We start from the raw sequence: 15,681 nt of genomic DNA, 5'->3' as shown, positions 1-15,681 counted from the left end.
GCTCCATGCACCCATGAAGAACTCTTATCACTCCAGTTCTTTCTCTGCCATTTAAAAAAGAAAAGAGGATGTTAAACTGTAGGAGTGTTATGATAGTATGCAAGTTGTCAAATCCTTAGGAAACAAAAGGCAGATACGCAACAGTGTGACAGGGGTTAAAGGATAAGAGGACACAATCACATCCAGTTGATCACGTTAATTAGCTAAAAAGTTAGCTATTTAGTAGAAACTGCATGCAAAAATAATACTATCAACAAACCACCATCAAATTGAAATAAGAGTTTCTTACCTTACTTCTCTGTTCTGTCTCTCAGGGATTGAACTGTGCCTGCCAGAATGGCGGTTTTCCATGACCATGGTGGCCAGCTTTATGGCTTTGGGTGGTCAGCTCCTCATGCCTGGAGTGGCGTACCTCTGTCGCGATTGGCAAGTACTACAAGCTGTCATCATCTGTCCCCTGCTGCTTATGCTGTCCTACACATGGTAAGAAACAAAGAAAACATAACAATATGCTCTGGAATAGTACAACTTTCTCTGTTTTTGTATTGTTTAAGTTTTAAAGTAAACAGTTTTACCACATGGTTAGACCAGGCAAACAAATGGATTCATTCAGCAATAAAAGGGCAGAATGGAAAGAAAAATTATGAACGAAATTATGGGGCAAATATTTTCATGCCCTCAGCAGGATCTGATTTTTGCTGAGATTTTGCACCATGTGTATGTATTTAAAAGAGGCTAAATAAGAAATGTTTGCTGATTTTATTCAGTGTAGTTTATTTATTCATTTACTTTTTGCTATAGGCTACATCACACGATGTTTTCTTTAATTTAGTAAAAATGCTACATGGGCACTGTGGTTCCCTTTCATTTTCCCAGGCAGGCCTTAAGTTATGAGGAGCATAGTCAAATTACATACCTAAACACTTATCAGTAATTGTTATACAAGACATTTCCATCACTCTAAGGGAGGGAGCAGATGTTACAGGGATTTCCTGTAGAGAAGTGAAACTTTAGACATAGACAACCATAGCCACAGCATTGCTCTTAAATGTTTTCAATTCTCATGTGGAATCGACAGTTAAAATATACCAGCACCTGTATGACTTAGTCATGGAAAAAATAATTATGAAAGTATGTTTTAGGTTATTTGACTATTTGATATAATACCAATAGTTGAACAATATTGTAAAACTAAAGAGTTTTGTAAACTGTTTTTTAAACACCCCCACATTTATTCTCATCCATCAGCTGGACATGATTAAAACTTTGCTACTTAGCATTTTGAAGGAGATTTGCTCTGTTTAAATCTCATACATTTAGTTTATGTTTCTGACTGCTGAAGTGAGACTGAACACTATGGTGAGAATAAAGAGCTGTTTGAGGCCTTCACAATTATGATTGAAGGATTTGAAGAGGTCTTAAAATAGATAAATTTTGAGCTCACCCATTCCACTGTAATGGTAATAAAATAGTCTACAGTTGGAGGACAATCAAACCTACAGCCAACATTACAACATGCCCAGGTCTAACCAAGTTCACCTTGAAAGCAGACAAAAAGGTGCAAAGCAATGCAGTCAGAAACAAAGCTCTCAAGTTTAACTTGAATGGGAGATGTACAAGGAGGAAACCCTTGCTCTCTAAAAAAAAATTGTGATGATAATAATAATAAAATTAGGCTCTGACTAAGGTTTACCTGAGAGAACAAAGACCCAGGGCCTCATGTACAAAGCTACTCAAGCACAAAAACCTTGTGGCGCAATCTTTTACGCACAACTCGGCATGTACTAAAATACCACCCAAACAATTTTTCAATTGACAATAATAAACTACAGAGAGCTAAAACTCACCTAAATACACTGAAATATGACTCCATTCACTTTTCTTTAATTCATGGAGCATCAAACTTGATGTTTTTTCATAAGTTTGAGTTTTTATGGTTTAAACCTGAGCGATGAAACTGAACCACATTTAGCCTCATACAATAACGTAACACACCTCAACAAATGATGGAAACCATCTCAGTCGCATGTACACTGTAAAACCTCCTCTTTTTTTGTCACCAGTAGATGTAAATGCACATCGGTCTGTGCGCTGAGGAGCACAAAGTGCATGTGAATCATCTAAGGGACACTTTCATTCTCACTGAAAAAGAAGTTTTGGATCAGCAGATTAACTCCAAACAAGTCAGGTGTGATTATTCCTAAGGTCGACAAGTTGGAGACAATCACACATGTCCATAAAGAGCTGCGTAAAGTTGTGTGTAATTGTGGAACGATGACAGCTTTAGCACAGCTGGAGGACATCCCAGGTGGAAGAAGTTGGAGGGAACTATTGACTATTAACTAATTATTACTAACTATTGACCTACTGACACATGATAAACCGGCTTATCAGCCGGTTTAGATTGCCCAGGGTAATTATTTTGGAGCTCTGCACGAAGCTGGCCCCAGTGTTACAGAGGGAGAACAGGAGAAACCGTGTGTCGCAGGTGCCAGTTAAAGTTCTCATTATGCTGAGGTCGTTTCAACCGGAGCTTTACAGAGGGAGCTGGCTGACAGGTCTGGTAAATAACAGTCATCCATTAGCTGGGCCATGCCGGCCATATGGAACACCCTCATCCGTATGTTGCTCAGATATATAAAGTTCCACTAGACTGTGGCTCTCAATTGCAGTGAGGATCCGATCTCTAAATGTAATCACAACTATGGACTGTGGACATAATCAATTATGATTACTCTAATTATAATAGTTGTGTTCGGAACAAACCTCAAGAAGCGCGATGGTGGCTTCTAGGTATTTTTCTGTTTTTTATGTGACGCCCTGAATGATTGTAGATTTAAAGTACTTCACATAGTGTATGTAGTGACAGTCTTCCTAATAGAAATATGGGAGGCATATTCACCTCATTACAGTGATCAGCATTGAACTATGATTGAGCTTAGTGCAGCAGCTGGACAGCACTGTGTGGACTTGATGCAGACATTGTAGAAGAGAACGGGTTTGAGCCGACAAGCGTTTTATTTTCAGTCAGATTTGAGTTGCTGATGTCATTCAAGTAGTTGTTGGTTTGCTGTAACTGACAGCAAACATCCCTCATGGTGTGTAGACACAGTCTCTCTTAGCATTTATCCACCGAAAGGAGCTGGTTCTGTTCTTGGAATGTCAAATCATTATTGCCTTGGTTTTTTGGGTACGTGATGGGTGTCTTCCGGTTATTTATATTACGTTGCTTGTGTATTTATGGGTGGAGACCGGGCGGTCCAAGCACCACTTGCAGCTGCACATAATTTAGCACAAGTTTGGCTGTATGAAGGCAACGCGTGCGGTGACATGTCTACGCACGGTTTCGTACATCAGAATTGTTTTGTGCGCCACAATTTTCAGAATTTCTCCCTACCGCAAACGTCTAGTATGAAAGTTGCGCACTCTTTCGTACATGACGTCCCTGGACTTCTGCAGTTATGTTGGGCCTACTAATATATTATTTTGACACCAGAACAAAGAACATGTCTGGCTTAAACCAAATACAGCATACCAGGATCATAATCACGTAGCATGTGTGAATCATATACCTTGAAGTATAATGGTTTGAGGATGCTTTAAATAACCTAAAACAGACAGAAGTAGAAAGCCATGAAATGGCTAAGTCAAAGCCCAGATCTTGATCTCTTTGATGATGGTGTGGGTTGATTTAAACACAGGTTGTACATGCAGGGGTTAGGGTTGGTTGAAAGTGAGGAGTGTGGCACACTTTCCTCCGGTGTTAGAGACTGATAAATTGCTAAAAGAAGAGTCTCCTTAACTTCTTTTAGCTAATGGCGTTGACAGTCGCTTGATTGTTGGAAGACTGCAAAATGTGAATACGCAAAACAGGTTGTGAGACTAGAATTAAGGATGAGAAATTATCAAAAGCAGCCCAGTAAAATAAGATCAATTAAACATAGAAAGATGCATCCAGGCTTTCATAACAAAATGTAGTAAACTTTTAAAAATAGGTCAAAATGATCATTTTGAACAGGTCAACCTTTAGTTTGGAAGAAAGGTTTTTTATTGCGTGTTGCCAGCTCTGCAAATTGATCAGTGCAGCTGACTGAGCTAAACATTTGAAAGCTGTATTTGTGCAAACAGTTAATCAAACCAGAACAAAAAGATTAAAGTTGTTGCTTACAAGTGTAGACAATGGAAATTCAGAAATAAAAGTTGCAAAGCTTTGTTCCTCTGCTATGGTTGGAGCTGTGTAAATGTAAGTGATCGTTTGCAAACCAGATTTTTTGAAACACAGGTAAAAGATGGGACATGAGCAAAACAAGAAGTCATGCACCACCTCATAAGCATTTTACAAAGTTCTGAAAGGGGTCCCATTAGGCTTAAGGCATTGTGCTAAATCAACTAGCTGTTTTTATGTCAAGGTTCAATCAATCTACTAATCTAACCAACTTCTCACATGTATTAGTGCAACATATGGTATTATAAAAATCAATTAACGGAGGATATAAAATCACAACAGCTGCAGCTGTAACGTCTGTGAGACAGGACTAGCTGCAGGCATATAATACTGTCTCGTTGGAAGAAACCTGGTTGTGTTTAAATGGCACAGTAGTTGACAGAGTGACATTTCAACCCGTCTTTCAACACAAGGACTTTTTAATTCCATTGACCCTTTTTGTGTTCTGTAATAACAAGAACATTCTCCGCCTATTTTACAGGATTTTCCCTGAGTCACTGCGTTGGCTGCTGGCAACGCAGCAGTACTGCAAGTCCAAATGGATCATGGGACACATAGCAAAGAAGAATAAAGTGAACATGGAACTTGATGTAGATAACATCCTCACAGGTAATAAATCAAACACTTTGTTAATTCAATGATACAAGAGTACATTTGTGCAAATTAACATGTTCACTTCAATAATTCAGAATATGATTGAAAAGCTAGTTTATTTCAGTATTTCAATTCAAAAGCGCATCTCATATATAGATTTATGACAGTGATATATACCCAGCGTTTATTTCTGTTAATTTTGATGACTAAAGCTTACAGCTAATGAAAACCAACACTTCAGTTAAAATATGTCACAAAAGATCATTGGTAAAGAGGATGACTTATCACAGAGGGCTGTGTCAAAGCATATTATTGGAAAATTAAGGGGAAGGAAAAAAAATTGGTTTTGTTTAATATACAAATGTTGGCCTTATGAAAATGTATGAAAATGTCAATGTTCTCTACAGTATATGCACTCAATATTTGTTTGTAGCTCTTTGTATGAATTAATGCGGTAATGCATTGTGGCATGGTGATCGGCCTGTGACTCTTTTTAGGTGTTAAGGTAGTCCAGGTTGTTTTAAAAGCTGCAGTGTTAGTTCTAGTATTTATCATCTTCCCTCCAATAATGCCTCATACTCTCTCTATAGGGTTATGGTCAGGTAATTTTGCTGGCCAATCAGGCACAGTTCTACCATGGTGCTGTAATTTCTTCCTTAGCCAAGGCAAAATGCTTCTAAAGTTGTCTATGGGTCTGGAATAACTCAAAACAAGCAAAATCACCTTTATTACCCATGTCTGCATGTTGTGGCTCTTGAAGCAGCCACTCCAGTCTCACTTGAATCCCTTAAAAATACCCTTCAAACTTATAAATGGGCTTTGCTTTACAATCAGCTCAAGGCTGCAGTTTTCCATGTTGCTTGTGCCCATTTTCTACTATACATTTTCCCTCCACTTAACTTTCCATTAATATTCTTGGGTACAGCACTCTGTAAACTGCCAGCTTTTGTTAGCAATAACATTTTGTGCCATACCACCCATTTGGAGAATGTGAATGATGGTCTCCTGGATAATTGTCAAATCAGAAGTCTTCCTCATGATTGGGTAGGCCATGAAATCTCTATATGTTTGGCTTTGATTTTCAGAACTTAAGTTTGGCTTTTCGTTAGATGTAAACTGTAATAAAAGAAATAAAAATAAATAATAGTGTATTACTCAGTGTGTAATATTTGACATAGGAGTTTCATTTTTTGAAATACTCGAAATAGATTAATTTCAATGCTATTCTAATATATTGACATGTACATGTATATAACAAAATCCAGGTTTTCAACTAAACATTTGGCCAATACATTTTATTCATTGTCATCTGCCTATCTGTTCACGTAATCTGAAAGACACCAATTTCTCCAGCTGTGGTCTTAAATTAGAAAAACTGACAAGGTTACATGGATTTCTTGTCTTGTTACCATAGTAACATGCCACTAAAGAGATGGCAGTGGGTGCTGATCATTACATTATGACACACTCAAGTGTTTATTAATTTTATTTTAGCCTGTACAAGTGAGCATGGTCAGATGACAGACGGGGGCGGGTCAGGCACTTTGATCCCTGTGTAGATTGTCTGTTCTCACGGGACCAGTCAAAACCAAAGCAGATTGAACTGTGCTGATTTCATGGCTCATTGCATTTGTGTCAAGCTAGAAAACTGGAATACTGCATAACATGCTGTCTTTTTGTAGTTTTTGTATTGTGAAAGGTTGTGTAAAAAAATCAAGAGATTTTGAAACATAAATAGACCCATTCCCGGAAAAGATCCAAATGAGGAACCACTAAATGTGAAAATAGTACTTTTATTTCTTTAAACGCATTAGATTTGAGCTGATGCAGCAGTTAGGCAAAAAAATACGTTACCATCTGATTAAATGATCCCCGTCTCACTGTAACAGGCTGTCTTAACAGAAGCAGAATTCCAGCACAAAGTCACATGCAGTGCGTGCATTGGTGCTAATTAGGTCATCTTTGGAAAATCCACTCAATGATTAGAGCAGGAATAATCTTACTCAGGGAAACACCAGAAAGCCCTAGGGGCTCTGGTCAAAGATGAGTTTCAGGGGGCGGTGTGGAATACATTTCTGAGTCGACAGGAAAGTACAGTGTCACATATCAGAGGTGTGTTTCTGTGGCAACTTCTGATCTGATACCAAAACATCCACTGTTAGCGGTGTCGCGCATAACCGGCTGTACAGGAAATTTTACTTTCTAAGAAACATATTTTACTCAGGAGTTTTGTCAGTTTCACATGAAACCTGCACATGTTAAATAACTTGTGGCTTTATTGATAGACCATTGTCAAATTTTATTTAATTAGAAAACTGTTTTTGTCTCTTTCCGAAGAAAAAAATGTTTTGTTGTAAAATTTACTCTGTTGTGCAATAATAGGTTTAAGATGTTTAGTACTTTATTAAATACCTTTCAGTCTGTCAAGTAATTTCCTGTGAATAGGAAAGAGTAATTCGAGCACTGGCATTTACCACATACGTGGTAAAATCACAACTTCTCTTCAACATATAAGAATTTATTAACAAAAAACAATTAAACTCCAACTTAAAATATTTCAATTAACAAACTCTTTACTAGGCTAGACCTATTCAACTAAAACTACCAAGAAAATGAACGAATAAAGAAATAATGAAACTATATAGTACAAATAAAAGGGAACAGGGGACCAATGGAAAGACATCACAGTTCAGTGTGGATATTTATGTTTAAGAAACAAGGTTTGTTTTAAGGAATTTGTAAATAAGGTCAAGAGATTGGAAATAGAGTTGGGGTGAGGAGCTCGGCCATCCGGGAGGGGCTCGGAGTAGAGCCGCTGCTCCTCCACTTCGAGAGGAGCCGGTTTAGGTGGCTCGGGCATCTGGTTAGGATGCCTCCTGGACGCCTTCCTTGGGAGGTGTTCCAGACACGTCCCACCGGGAGGAGGACCAGGGGACAGCCCAGGACAACTGGAGGGACTATGTCTCTTGGTCTGCTGCCCCGCGACCCGGTCCCGGATAAAGCGGAAGATGGCGAGTATGAGTAAATAAGGTCATATTAGTTTTAAAACGAATTAAGGGTAACAACTGGTATGTGTTATAAACAACCAGTCACAATCAGAAGGGTAAGGAAAACATTATTTTAATAAAATAATATTTTTCAGGAATGATTTGCCAAATTAGACAATAATAACCTTTTTGGACAACTGATTCTTAATGCTGTAATAAAACAGCACCATTATTTTAGTAAATTAATATTAAGGAAATATTTTTTTCCCAATTAGAAATCAGTAACCTCTTTGGACAATTGATTCTTAATGTTCTTTTAAATAGCCTTCATATGGAATAATGGACTGCTAAAATTTCGGAGAGGAATGTCTATGGACTCTCACAATAGCCAGATGTAAATATTTGACTTTCTTAGCATTAGCAGTAAGCGGTTTTAGCTAACAATGGAAAATCTGCTTATTTAGCAACCCATGTAGTTTCACATGTGCTTAAAATACCATTAATCCAAATAACAACGAAGAAATAGACTAGTCTCAAGGCTTAGAGGCCTATTCGCATTAGCTAATCAGGTAGAAACCACAAACAAAAGCAAAGCACCACAAAATAACCAATATTTAGGTTATTTCTGTTGCACAACACTCACATCCGCTAATGATGGCCTACGCTGTTGATACAATGATGCCAAATGCGGCTATCAGCTATGGAGCTAGGCAGCTAGGGGCAAACAGAAGCACAAAGAAAACGACTGAAAGTCTCAAAAATGTGGGATAACTTTAAACTTAACAGAAAAAAAAGCACAGTGCGTTTACTGCAAAGCTGAGGCCTTGTCCACATGTAGGCGGATATCTGGGAAAACGAATAACTTTTTATGCTTTTTGGCCATTCATCCACACATAAACTCGTTTTACTTAATTATTTATATCAGTGATTCTTGAGATAAAGGACAGAGTGGGTTCATTTGTTCCCAAATAATAATGGAATTATTTCTAAAATTAACATTTTTAAATATGACAATTAATGTTTTGGAAATGTAAACATGTTGCAACATTTTTTTGAAAATTTCTATTTTACTGGACCTGAAATGGAACTTTGTCAACACCATCAGGCAAAAATAAAGTACTATAGAATTATTTTTGAATGAACCTCTTATTGATATTTTTACTCTCTGTGATTTCTTAGTTTTTTTTTTTATTATATACATGTTTTAAATAAATCATACCACCTATTAAAAATGTATTTAGGCGGTATTTTATTATTTTTCTTCAGTTGATACAAAATAACCCATTTTGCATTTAATCACCACAATAAACAGTGGAATTTAGAAGTGAAGAAACATATGCACCAACTTGAGAAATTCAACAGTTTTACAGACAAATGCTTCTCAAGAAACAGAACAAATAATATTTAAAACAAATACTAACAAAAAGTCCATCTGACGGAGTTGACACAGAACTGACTGTGGTGACGAACTTGGCAGTTAGAAGAGAAGTCATTCAAGAGAAGTCTTCTCATATGCCTCTTATCTCTTTCTCCCAGATCACTGATATTTTTTTTTATTTTACCTCCTCTCTCTTTCTCAATTTTCCTCTTTTCATTGTTATAAACTCTTCTTTCAGTTCAGGCTGAACCATAAAGTTATACAAGAAGTTGCTGAAAATAAACAGAAAAATATAAGAAATACTTGATGCATGTGAAGTAATGCCATTTATTTAAAATACATGAAAAGGAGTCAATTGCACACTTAAGTGAGATTTGTCAGCAGCGTCACTGAGTCAACACCGTCAGTTAAAAATCATGATGGTGTTGACGTCTTATGGAGTTGACAGAAAGCCATACTACCTCCATTTATATGATGTCATTCTGAAGGAGGCCATTTTGTAGATCATCAGTTTCTCAAAAACTTTACAAGATATTAAAATTAAGCATTTATTTTATCAAATTTGATCTAAATTAAGTAAATTGTCAGTTAAGGTGTTGACACAATATGGTTGTGACATACGACTTAGGAATAAAAAGGAAGAAAAAACAAAAGAATAACATAAGCTTACCAGAGCTGGCTAGCCCTGCCAGCAAAATGAAGAAAAAAGAAGGGTCACGGGGTCCTCAGAGTTTTTGATGCCCCCTAAAAATGCCAGATTCTTTTTTTACATTCTTTATATGTCTAACAGTGTTGCCAGAAGCTTAGGACACAAGTTCAATGAAGTTGGAAAATACATAAAAATTATTTTTTATTGCATTTACTGATACTTTTGAAATTATTAAATATTTATATTTAGTAGTTTTGACATTTTATTTTAGAATTGTTTAAATAGTTTTAAACTATTGTAATATATTGAGTTCTGCTCCAGGACAAGAGCTTTTACAGACACCATCCACATACTACATAGTATAAAATCAAAAATATTCATCAAACACCATGAAAGCATACACTGATATGCTGACATTGCCCAGGTTAGTTTTTCAGTTATTTGAAGAAATTATATTTTGTGTATATTTCATTCCAGTTCTAAACTTTATCCAGCAGATATGTTCTGTCCTCATTTCAAGAATCACTGATATATAAAACCCTGAATATTCAGTATGTCAAATATGATGAGACTGAACAGGAAATAAACATAAGTAGACCTCTGTTCATTTATAAGTGGAACTCCAAAGGAAAAATAAATAAATAATAAAATTTTTTTTTGATTAAACCCATTACCTAAAATGTTATAATGGCGACTGTAACAATTAGACTCTAAACTCTATGAAAACGTTCAGAATCTAAACTTTTTAACCATTTAACGGAGCAGACAGACGGCATGTCGAACTTCATGGAGTGCATTTAGCAGCAAAAAAAAATCCTACGGTGATTTTGTCATTACTGTCGGCTCATCAGTAGCCCATGGGTGACATCTTTTCAATTGCTCATCATGAATGCTGTTTGACCTGCTGTGGTTTGCAACAAAACCTCACAGAGCGTATTTAATATAACTTTTATGGCCCGGCTCATTTGACAGCAGAACAGACATGTTTTGAAACTGTAGCTCAGACCACACAGACCAGAACTCAACATTACCGATATACACGGCCCGCTCAGTCGTGTGCAAGTACTGCTGCATGCTGCAACCATTGGCTTCTCTGCATACACAAAAATTGTTTGTGTTTATTGCAACAAAGGTTGCAATAAACACAAACTTTGAACAGTAGACATTATTTCCATTCTGTTGTTGTTCTGCTGGGGAAGCAGCATCAGAGCCAGGGACTTAAAAAAGCTCAACAAGCTAATAAAGAAGGCTGGCTCTGTTCTGTTCCTCTAGAACCTCTGGAGATCATTGTGCAAAAAAAGGATTCTTCATAAAATGAAGAACATTATTGAGAACCCTGAGCATCCTCTTTATGAGACTATCCTACAACAACAGAGTGTCTTCAGTCAGAGGCTTCTTCAGATCTGCTGTAAGACAGACCGCTACAGGAGATCCTTCCTGCCCACAGCCATCAGCATCTACAACGGCTCTTTGAGGAAACCTTCATAATGAGCTACAACAACATTTAATTTCCCTTTGGGATTAATAAAATATTTTTGATTTGAATTGAATTGTCAAGCATTTATATTAGTCTGAGGCATTAAATGCCACCAACAATTAAGCCAGACACTTCTACAAGCACCACTGTGTATACCCCTATATAATCAAGTGGTATGATTTGAAAACCTTAAAATGGTAAATGGTACAGGACGAACACATACAGTCCTTGCCACTGTCGCTCCAGAGTTATTTGAGCGCTTTTAACCCTCAAAAGCTGGGTTGCCAGTTCGAACCCCCGCTCCGTCCATCTCAGCCATCTCCTTGGGCAAGACACTTCACCCGCTTTGCCTGTTGATGGTCAGAGGGAAGGTGGCGCCAATTATATGGGGCAGACTTCTGTCAGTTTGCCCCATGGTAGCTGTGGGTACAATGTAGCCTAACAATGTCAGCATGTGAATATGTGTATGAATGGGTGGACTGATTGTAGTGTAAAGTGCTTTGGGGTCCTCAGGCTTGATAAAGCGCTTTACAAGTGCAGGCTATTTTATTACCATAAAATGCTAAAGCATGTTTGTTTGTTTGATTTATTGCCTGATTTGTTTATTCCCAGAACTACAAAATGCTCTTCAAAAGAAACCCAAAAAGACGTGCATTGTAAAAATGGCCGGTACAAGAAACCTGTGGAAGAACATCGTTGTCCTGTGCGTCAACTCGTAAGTGTTATTTCCATGCAAGATGCTTCAAGAGACATTGATGCTTTAGGGTTCTAAAGTATCTACATGTGAGGATCTGAAAACAATGACAGGAGAAGAAGCTGGTGCTCACGTAAATAAATGTGAAGGGGGGTAATGCCTGTCAGAGCCGCCATTTGGTGCACTCAAAATGCCAGTATAGACCTGCAAGTTCAATACAGCATTGATATTTATCTCCGTCTTCTGTATTGCTGCTTCTCCGTGTTTATCCCTGATGGGATTTCCCCTCTGCTCATCTCTCCATCTGAGATCTCATCTGAATCTTTATCCGTACTTCAGTGTGCAGTGTCCCTGACTCCCTCAGTTGGCATACATTTTTACATAAGTTCTGTCTGTAGGAAACATTAGACAGCCAGAGGGGAGGATGGGGATGTTTGGTTTTAATGTGTGTGCCTATGAGCTTTGCTCTTTTGTGTCAATAAGCCAATGTTTACATTTGTGGGGTATTCTCTTTGTTGTATATAAACTGAGAAGAGAGTCAGCAGGATGATATTGTGTTATTTCCCAGTGCATTTTCCTAACAGCCCGGTCTTCTCTTTGCTCAGGCTAACAGGCTATGGGATCCACCACTGTTTTGCCAGGAGCATGATGGAAACCACCATGCTCCATAATTTCTATATAAACTATTACACCATGGCGGGTATAGCGGTGGCATCTTGCATTGCGCTGTGCCCGGCAGTGGACCTGATGGGTCGGCGTGGTGGACTTCTGATTTTCATGATCATCACCGCACTGGCATCCCTGCTGCAGCTGGGCTTGCTGAACTGTGAGTAGTTCTTAAAAAAAGGAAATTCCTTAATATCTTGGAACATGTTATTGTTCTCATGTCGTTTACTGAATTTGACCATAGATAAAAAAGCTCTTTGTAACAATACAGTTTCCTCCACAGTTATTGGCACCCCTAGTAAGGATGCCTAGAAAGCCTTCAAATAAATGTATCTTTCAATGCTACTGCACATTCTCACTCTGACAAATGTTGCTGCAGTTATCTAACAGGGATTTCTGGAGAGTTGTTTTAATTCATCGTTTCCTATACTATGCACGGTGGTAGGATAAACTTAAGTCCTCATTCAAATTTGTTTGTCACATATCTATTTGTTTTAAACCTTTTAGTCATTGCTTTGACTGTAGATATGGGCAGGTTTAGGCAAAAGTATTAATACTTCTTGAAAATGGAAAGAGAATGGCACAACTGCAACCTAAACAGACCAGACAAGGAGAGAGAGAGCTATCACTATGGTGTGATAAGAAGGTGGCAGGTTGGATTTTTTTTTTGCATTTTCAGTACATGTGGAGGGTGGTATTTTTTGCTAGATGAAAGGAATTATTTAGAAAGGCTGTTAGCAACAATGTTTTGCTTTCTTTTTAAAATGTATCATTTCAGATGTCTGTAATAGAAAAATGCTGGAACATGTGGAGGATTAGCTAACCTTGGAATGAGCATTAATTGGGAAGAAAAGCAAGTCTGGCTCTGATAAACAAGAATGAATGAACTGTAATGCTGTGTGTTTCATTTTTATGTCCATATATTGACTCAGATAAATTAAGAAATCTATATAATTTGGTAAACATATCCTTTATATAAATCCAACGTTTAGTTAAAATCATACATGCTTAGTGTAAAGTATGATGCAACTATAATCAAATAATTAGTTTGATGTGATTTTTCTAGCTCAGAAATTGTAGCAACTTAACTAGTCATAGTTTCTTTCCGTCACACTGTTATTACGGACTAAATCGCTTTGATGAGAATATTGATTATGTCATTAGAAACACGTGCTTTAGAAATATTTAGAATATGTTCTGCTATCACAAGTGCAGATACACTGGCTGCAGTCGAATGTGAAACATCACACCCTTTGAAAACCTAAGTTCCACTTAGGCAGCTCAGACCTAAATTGGATTGTCCGTACACTGAACACTCAGTTATACAGCTTTTAGGATTCATGAAACCTTTATTCTGTGTGAAAACACTAAAGATATGGCACCGGTTACATTTAGCTGTTCTCAGCAGAATAACCCAACATAATTACATGCTCTTAGTCCCTTTGTGTCTAATGTCTTCCAGATGATCCAAACTGCACAGTACTGTTTATTCAGTAACAAACAAACTGCACCTAATGTTTAACTTGAGTCAACACATCAAGGTTATTCCCATGTTCCACTTGGAGCTGTGTGGGTTGTTAAACGATTGACAAACTTAGCTCAACATGTGTATATGTGACCTATTTTTAATGTCTTGTTTGAGTGCTTGTGATGATTTTTCCAACTTTCTTACTAATTCATGTCTATCCATCTCTTTATGTCTTTCCAGTGCTTTGGAAGTACAGCGAACACCTAAATATAGGTATGTCCATCTGTTTATGTCTTGTATTTTTACTTTTTGTTTTTGCTTATGTTTATCACTAAATGACTACATCTGCTTGAATGAAAAGGATCATATAGGTTCATGAATCTTCTGAACAAGGTTTTGTGTTCATTTTTTTAGACCTTAGTGCTGCAGAAGGGAGGTCATAATAAAGGTTTAGATGTAATTATGGTCATCTTATTGCTTATTTATTCTTTTTGTGTCTAGATGATTTGTGCTTTTTTGCTTTTTTTTTTTTTTTTTCCAATTTTCTCAGTGGGAAACAAAAAGGTCAAACAGCTGTTTTATCTAACTCCATTCCACCTACGCCATCTGCAATTACTCTTTACAACACCCTGCATGTAGCCAGATTAATGTTTACCTAAAGGGTGTTTAATTCTGCAGCTTCTAAGTGTATGTGATTTCTTTTTTTGCTAAATTGTACAATATAAAATGTCATAAAAGAAACTGCATTATGGCCTTCAATTCCAGCCTCTAAAACCTTAGATTCGCTTGTACTTGAGTAATATGCTGCATTTATTGGATTTAAGCTGTCCACATTATGGCTATGCTAAACCACCTGAACCATCAAGTTATATGCCTACAGTTATCATGGTTGCGGCATCCTTAGAGATAAGTTCAGTTAAATAGTTGCAGACTTTGTACACATAATATTCTTCTTTTTTCATTCAAATTGTAAAATGTTTTTTTTCACGTAAGATCTATCACTGCCACACTTTCCTGAGTAAAATGTGTTACTTGAGATGTATACGAAATAATGTTTTATATAACTTCAGTTTATGGCTTTGCACTTACACTTTGAGTTGTCAGTCCCTATTTTTTGTCTCTCAGTTCTTTGGCAGTATTACACTTATTACAAATGAAAATACAATTCCTGCTTAAAAAAAGCATTGAAACAGTTACACACACAGCACTATTAGCCCTTCACCAATGACATAAGGTGCTGAGTTGAATTGCTTCATGTGTGTCTCCTGCTTCTTCAGCAGACAATTCAGATACGCTGAATAGGAACTTCTCATTCGCCTTCTCCATCATCGGTATGTTCTCCTCCCACGCAGTCAGCAACTTGAGCATCTTCTTCTGCGCCGAGATCACTCCCACTGTGATAAGGTAAATTCACACCAATGCCAACATCCATCAGAATCTTGAAATCCCATGTGCAAAAGTATAAAGGCTTACCATGTTATGTAATTTCATTTAATTTAATTTTTTATTTTATTATTGTCTCATTTATTTATTTGCATGCTAA

General features: G+C 37.2%; 1 protein-coding gene across 2 annotated transcripts in view; it reads left to right on the top strand.

The window, feature by feature from the left end:
* Positions 1–15,681, top strand: part of LOC124870049 (solute carrier family 22 member 23-like) — a 57,087-nt gene that overhangs the window by 35,927 nt on the left and 5,479 nt on the right. Inside the window, exons 4-9 of one of the 2 annotated variants that reach the window (XM_047368472.1) lie at positions 315–483; positions 4,707–4,834; positions 11,923–12,025; positions 12,610–12,830; positions 14,379–14,411; positions 15,419–15,542. In XM_047368472.1, the coding sequence (XP_047224428.1) occupies positions 315–483; positions 4,707–4,834; positions 11,923–12,025; positions 12,610–12,830; positions 14,379–14,411; positions 15,419–15,542 (778 nt within the window). Of the gene's footprint in view, positions 1–314; positions 484–4,706; positions 4,835–11,922; positions 12,026–12,609; positions 12,831–14,378; positions 14,412–15,415; positions 15,543–15,681 lie in introns of both variants that reach the window. The other variant, XM_047368471.1, reaches the window with a different exon arrangement.

Source organism: Girardinichthys multiradiatus, chromosome 6 (assembly GCF_021462225.1).
Source record: "Girardinichthys multiradiatus isolate DD_20200921_A chromosome 6, DD_fGirMul_XY1, whole genome shotgun sequence".
NCBI classification, from domain to species: Eukaryota; Metazoa; Chordata; class Actinopteri; order Cyprinodontiformes; family Goodeidae; genus Girardinichthys; species Girardinichthys multiradiatus.
Note: the sequence above shows the minus strand (reverse complement) of the source record. Positions and strands in the feature narration are given on the sequence as shown.